This window comes from Triticum aestivum, chromosome 5D (assembly GCF_018294505.1).
Source record: "Triticum aestivum cultivar Chinese Spring chromosome 5D, IWGSC CS RefSeq v2.1, whole genome shotgun sequence".
Taxonomy (NCBI): Eukaryota; Viridiplantae; Streptophyta; class Magnoliopsida; order Poales; family Poaceae; genus Triticum; species Triticum aestivum.
In genome coordinates this window covers 413766860-413774306 of record NC_057808.1, presented here as the reverse complement: position 1 = coordinate 413774306, position 7447 = coordinate 413766860, and the positions used below count along the sequence as shown (strand labels likewise).

Here is a 7447-nt window from a genome sequence, read left to right as displayed (position 1 = left end):
AAAAATATTTAAAAGGGACCGCCTGACGTTAGATACCTGAAAAAAAATTGGTGTAAGTAAAAAATCTAAGTTGTTGGATGCTAATAATGGCCGGATGTTCTTCTTCAATCTCATCCATTTTTCTTCTCGCCCACGAACAGGTCACGCACGATCCTCCTACCTCCGACCTACCCCACCCCAACCACCTGCTTCCATCCCCCGCGGCCGGAAGGCACTGCGGCGCGCTGTCTCGCCCTTCCCTCAACCTTACCCCATAGATGCTGCTTGTCACTTACCATCTTCTACCTCTCTCCCCCCTCCCCCCACCCACCATCTGCAGCAACTCCGGTGACTCCCACACCCCTAATCTGCACCCATCAAGTTTCGGGCTCACTCCCGTTGGCTGCCACCGACTCCCACTTGTCCACGGCTCGACCTCGCCATGGTCGACTCTTGCCTCAGTCGTTCCTCACGTCAGTCCCGCCATCGACCTCGTGCGAAGCAGAAAAGTGACTCACACTAGAAAAATTTCTAGAGACCAAAGATTTAGCAGCCACGAAAAGGTAAAGGCCATTTTACTCCGTCGGCCAATTCGATATACAACACAAAACAAGTCTACAACACACTTGTCGCCGCACAAAGCAATCGCAACAAAAGGTACGCGTATCATTCTATCACGTATCACGCAGCAGAAACGGGATGGGTAACTTTCGTCTGTTCGATCGTGCGTGCGGGGCCAACCGATCGAGCAGGTCGAATCCCTTGTTTCCTTGTCAAAACATGGTCACATGCCAATCTTGTAAAAGCTAGCGGGACGTTGAAACTTCTTCATATTTCCTGTCAAAAATCCTTGCAGCGATGCGATATGTCGCGTCCATCTGGGTGATTCGGAAGCAGCCGCTCTGTGGCTTGTACGGCCGTACAGTGTCTCCATAGATCGTGTGGCCAAGAGGGAAGAAGCGCATATAAACGCGACGTGTCGCCTTAAATGGTTAGATATTTGTAGCGCATAGTGCCATCGGTCGACTAGAAGCACTGTTCATCTGCCAGTCGTGGTGGGGATGAACGTAGGTATAGACGGAGCTTAGCTGCGTCGACATGTCATCATCGTACAGAGATCGCCATCACCGTGGAACCCAAACGCCCCACCGCCAATCGTCGACCAGGAACACCAGCCAAAATATCAGGCGCATTCTGCTTCCATGACCAGCTGCCGCGTGCCCCCTCGCCGACGGACGTGCGCCACCCATCTGCCCTGCCGCGTCACGCATAACTATAAATGAGCGCACTCTGCACACCGCACCCAACTACCCAACACCTCAACCACACTCTGCACACCACACTCGTCTACCCAACACGTACCTCAAGCTCAAGCTCAAGCCAGCCATACCGCGAAAAAAAAAGAGAGGAAAAAGCTCAAGCTCAGCTAGAGTGACCACATCCCCCCAAGCGATCGGCACTCCGACAGCTAGCAATGGACATGGGCATCAACGGCTGGATCAGCTCCCCTTCCTCATCGACGTCCGGGCACGAGCTCGGGGAGGCGGTGCCTGTGTGGTCGCAGGCGGCGAAGCGGCCCGCAGGGCGCACCAAGTTCAAGGAGACGCGCCACCCGGTGTACCGTGGCGTGCGGCGCCGGGGCAGCGCGGGGCGGTGGGTGTGCGAGGTGCGCGTTCCCGGCAAGCGCGGCGAGCGGCTCTGGCTCGGGACGTACGTCGCCGCCGAGTCCGCCGCGCGCGCTCACGACGCCGCGATGCTCACCCTGCTCGGACGCTCCCCCTCCGCCGCGGCGTGCCTCAACTTCCCAGACTCCGCGTGGCTGCTCGTCATGCCCCCGAGGCTCTCCGACCTGGCCGACGTCCGGCGCGCGGCCATCCAGGCCGTCGTGGGCTTCCTGCGCCTGGAGGCCGCCACCGTGGTCCCGGACGTCGACGAGGCCACCTCCCCCGTGTACCTGCCGTCGCCCGTGGACAATGCCGACCAAGTGTTCCAGGTGCCAACTTTCTCCCCGCTGGGCAGCGACATGTTCGAGCTCGACATGTCTGGGGAAATGGACCTGGACGCGTACTACGCGGGCTTTGCCCAGGGGATGCTCCTGGAGCCGCCGCCCACGCCGTCGTACTGGGAGAACGGAGAATGCGGCGACGGCGGAGCGGCCGCCGGCCTCTGGAGCTACTGATGTCTGTAACCTGCAGTGGGTTCACACTGAGGATTTTGTTATCCCGATTGGACCAACTGAAAACTGCTCCAAGCATAATAAAAATCGGAGTTTGGAACGTCGACCCGTTTTTCCATTCTTTGTTTGAATCGTCGATCAAGTGTTTTACACGCATGCTGCAAGAAACACCGCCTGAATGTCACTGTCGGTTGAAAAGTAATCGTTCCAGACGGGTTTGCCTTTGGCGTACGGGTTTTTGTAAAACATTCTTTCTTCCTTCTATAAAAATACAGTACGTCTTTTACGTACTCTCGAAAAAAAAAGTTGCAGAATGGTTCCAAAGTAAGATGCCGTTCGTTCACGTGTGCTCATCATGACGGATCAACCAGAACCAGAAATATCTTACGAGTAATGCAGAAGGGGTGTGTGTCTGGGGCTAATTCTTGGCCCATGCGGGCCATCAGCGCTGTCGCTTCACTCATTAGTCATTAGTGGGGTTGTTGAAGAATGAGGTGAGGCGGATGCCAAAGATGTGGTATGTCGCCATGGTTGGGTAGGATATTTTGATACTACAGTGCTAGATTTTCTTTGGGAGAAAAGATCTAGCGTTAGGCCGGGAATGATCTGCGAGGACTCCATGTTCCGAGAGAGATTTGCTATTCTAAGTTGATCCGAAAATAGATTTTGTAATAACCCAGGCCAAATCGCACTCTGAAGGGTGGCAAAGCCACCGCTCAACCCTGCAATCCGACTCATGGGCGGTCGTATCCATGGTCACCGTCTTCACCCATGGTAAGTTCCATAGGTAAATCCATTATTAGTCATGGGTAGTGTATACTGTATAGGCATAAGGTCCTGCTCGTGGGTCGCCAGATTAACTACAAGTAGGATGTTATGTATTTAAATCCCAGCCTAAATTAGTGAACCAATACAGTCCAGTACAGAATAGCTATAGCCTACTTCACGGCTCAGCACAAAACTTTTTTTCCATAAAAGAACTGGAGAGTTTTGTACGAGAGCTCCTGTTCGGCACTCTAAGCACCTCATAGCGGGTGCTGGCGCTCAAAGCCGAGGGGTCATGGGCCGGCTCAGTGAACGTGAGGGTGGGCATTGCTCGCTCGCATGCATCTGCTTCGCTAGCTCGCACCCATCTCGCTGGTTGGCTGGGTGATCAGTTGACCGATGGCTTTTAAAAAAGTTCAGAAATTTTGATAAAAAAAGGGTAAAATCTGAAAAGAGTTCATTTTTTTAAAACAATTGCGAAGTTAATAAAAGTTCGTGAATATTTCCAAAGAAAGTGTGGAAATTTAAAAGTTCACAAATTTGAGAAAATTTCATGAATTTGTAAAAAAACATGAAAATTTAAGAAGCTCATGAAGTTTGGAAGAAATTTCATGAATTTTGAAAACATCTCGTGAAATTTGAAAAAAAAATCAAGACCTAAAATTTCATGCACATGAAAAAGTTCACGGATTTGAAACAGAAAAATGTTAATGAAAAGTAAAATTAAATAAAAAGGAAAGGAAAAGAAAGAGAAAATAAAAAAGGAACAAAACCCCGCGAAAATACAAAGATGAACATGGGTGCGCGCGCACCCACGTGAATAGCAAATTCATAAAAAAATATTAGAAAAATTTAGAAATTTCTGAAATTTCGCGGTATCAAACTTAGTCAATCATTGTACTCACGTGTGAAATTTCATGATGTATTGACACCCTTGGTATTCTTAGTGAAAAAAACACAAATGCGACCATACTATTCATTAAACAGTGTTTTTTAATATAGCTTCGATTAGTTTTGATTTTGTCAATTTTTGCCCAGATTACCACGGATGTGATTTCTTCGTGAAACTTCATATGCGAGTATACTGGTTGACTATGTATATTACAAAAATAAATTCAGATTTTTTGATTTTTTTCTTGTATTTTTCAAATTTACAATTCATAAAGGGTACGCGCGCACCCATGTTCACCAAATCCGCGTCCCAAAACCCCGCCCAATAAAAGCACAGAAAACAAAAAAACTGGTCACAAAAGAAAGCCAGAAGAAAACCCACTACAGCTACAGTCCGAAAAAGGGCCATCGCCCTCGGGCGGAGGGGTGTGCGCTGGTTAGTGAATTACATTATAACCGGCGCTCATGTGCGTCTGTACTGTGTTTAAAAGAAAACGCTTATGGCTTGGAATGGGAAATGCGGGTTTCAACGGTGCCACTATAGGCATAGTATAGCCCATTAGAGATTTATATGCGAGCCTACTAGCATTCAGCACCGCAACGGTCTCGCCTATTTGGCCCATAAGGCTAACGCCTGCGTACACACAATTGCTGCATAAACACTACTCCATTAGTAAAAAAAAATTGAGATAGAACACTACTCCATTAGTAGAGTGCTCCCAATTGGCGCTTATGGCCCTAGGTCAGGAAGCTGTGCGCGCCACTCCCGTAGGCCGGCCCAACAGTCCATCGCTCGCTTGAGTATTCACGTAGTCACTTCGCTTGCAAAGTCCCCCAAAAAAAGGGAATACGCATGCGCAGTCAACAGTTCACCGGTTGATAGTTGACCAGTCAACCACTGACTCTTTAACAACATACAGAAATAATAATAAAATCTGAATATCCGATTTTTTAAAAACACTCGTGAATTCAAAATTGTTCATGGAATTTGGAAAAAAAATCAGAAATTTGAAAAAAGTGCATCAACTTTACAAAGAGTTCATCAAATTTAAAAAAAGGTCATCATGTTTTTTAAAGTTCACAAATTTTTAAAAATAAATCATATTTTTTAAGAAGTACATTGCTTTTTAAAAATATCAATTTCGATTTTTTTTAATATAAAGTTCAGCAGTATAACGAAAAGTTCATCAAATTTGAAAAAAGTTCATCAAGTTTGTAAAAAACAGTTCATCGAATTTGAAAATAGTTCATCAAGTTTGAAAAAAAATGTTAAATTGATTTGAAAAAAGTCCCTTAATCTGATAAAGTTCATTGATTTTGTAAAGATGTTCACAAATTTGGAAAAAAAGTTCACGAAATTGAATAAAAGTTTCATCAATATTGAAGATAAAGTTCATGAATTTGAAAAGAATCTGCACATTTAAGGAAAATGAAAGAAAATAGAAAAAGAAAGACCGAATAGAAATGTCCGGAAAAAACTCATGAACCGAAGAAAGAAATAAAAGAAATATATATATTTTCACAACCGGTGGGATAGCCTAGTGGTTAGAGCTCGTTCTTTCGTACACACTGTTGGAAATATGCCCTAGAGGCAATAATAAATGGTTATTATTATATTTCTTTGTTCATGATAATCGTCTATTATTCATGCTATAATTGTATTATCCGGAAATCGTAATACATGTGTGAATACATAGACCACAACGTGTCCCTAGTAAGCCTCTAGTTGACTAGCTCGTTGATCAACAGATAGTCATGGTTTCCTGACTATGGACATTGGATGTCATTGATAACGGGATCACATCATTAGGAGAATGATGTGATGGACAAGACCCAATCCTAAGCATAGCATAAAAGATCGTGTAGTTTTGTTTGCTAGAGCTTTTCCAATGTCAAGTATCTTTTCCTTAGACCATGAGATCGTGCAACTCCCGGATACCGTAGGAGTGCTTTGGGTGTGCCAAACATCACAACGTAACTGGGTGACTATAAAGGTGCACTACGGGTATCTCCGAAAGTGTCTGTTGGGTTGGCACGGATCGAGACTGGGATTTGTCACTCCGTGTGACGGAGAGGTATCTCTGGGCCCACTCGGTAATGCATCATCATAATGAGCTCTATGTGACTAAGGCGTTAGTCACGGGATCATGCATTGCGGTACGAGTAAAGAGACTTGCCGGTAACGAGATTGAACAAGGTATTGGGATACCGACGATCGAATCTCGGGCAAGTAACATACCGATTGACAAAGGGAATTGCATACGGGATTGATTGAATCCTCGACACCGTGGTTCATCCGATGAGATCATCGTGGAACATGTGGGAGCCAACATGGGTATCCAGATCCCGCTGTTGGTTATTGACCGGAGAGGCGTCTCGGTCATGTCTGCATGTCTCCCGAACCCGTAAGGGTCTACACACTTAAGGTTCGGTGACGCTAGGGTTGTAGAGATATGTGTATGCGGAAACCCGAAAGTTGTTCGGAGTCCCGGATGAGATCCCGGACGTCACGAGAGGTTCTGGAATGGTCCGGAGGTGAAGAATTATATATAGGAAGTCCAGTTTCGGCCACCGGGAAAGTTTCGGGGGTTACCGGTATTGTACCGGGACCACCGGAAGGGTCCCGGGGGTCCACCGGGTGGGGCCACCTATCCCGGAGGGCCCCGTGGGCTGAAAGTGGAAGGGAACCAGCCCTTAGTGGGCTGGGGCGCCCCCCTTGGGCCTCCCCCCATGCGCCTAGGGTTGGGAACCCTAGGGGGGAGCTTCCCCCTTGCCTTGGGGGGAAAGGCAACCCCTTCCCCCCCTTTGGCCGCCGCCCCCCCTTGGAGATCCCATCTCCCTGGGCCGGCGCCCCCCAGGGGCCTATATAAAGGGGGGGGAGGGAGGGCAGCAACGACAGCCTTGGGCGCCTCCCTCCTCCCCTGCAACACCTCTCTCTCTCTCTCGCAGAAGCCCGGCGAAGCCCTGCCGGAGACCCGCTACATCCACCACCACGCCGTCGTGCTGCTGGATCTCCATCAACCTCTCCTTTCCCCTTGCTGGATCAAGAAGGAGGAGACGTCGCTGCACCGTACGTGTGTTGAACGCGGAGGTGCCGTCCGTTCGGCACTCGGTCATCGGTGATTTGGATCACGGCGAGTACGACTCCGTCATCCACGTTCATTGGAACGCTTCCGCTCGCGATCTACAAGGGTATGTAGATGCACTCCTTTCCCCTCGTTGCTAGTATACTCCATAGATGCATCTTGGTGAGCGTAGGAAAATTTTAAATTATGCTACGATTACCAACAGTGGCATCATGAGCCAGGCCTATGCGTAGTTACTATGCACGAGTAGAACACAAAGCAGTTGTGGGCGTTGAGTTTGCCAATTCTTCTTGCCGCTACTAGTCGTTTCTTGTTTCGGCGGCATTGTAGGATGAAGCGGCCCAGACCGACCTTACACGTACACTTACGTGAGACAGGTTCCACCGACTGACATGCACTAGTTGCATAAGGTGGCTAGCGGGTGTCTGTCTCTCCTACTTTAGTCGGAACGGATTCGATGAAAAGGGTCCTTATGAAGGGTAAATAGAAATTGGCAATCACGTTGTGGTCATACGTAGGTAAGAAACGTTCTTGCTAGAAACCTACAAAC

The 7447-nt window shown here is 48.0% G+C and overlaps 1 protein-coding gene across 1 annotated transcript; it reads left to right on the top strand.

Moving 5' to 3' along the window:
* Window positions 1-1294: 1294 nt before the first annotated feature.
* LOC100037625 (dehydration-responsive element-binding protein 1H) lies at window positions 1295-2258 on the top strand. The gene has a single exon (XM_044545736.1). The coding sequence runs from the start codon at window positions 1454-1456 to the stop codon at window positions 2156-2158; it is 705 nt and encodes a 234-aa protein (XP_044401671.1). The 5' UTR covers window positions 1295-1453; the 3' UTR covers window positions 2159-2258.
* The last annotated feature ends 5189 nt before the right edge of the window (window positions 2259-7447 follow it).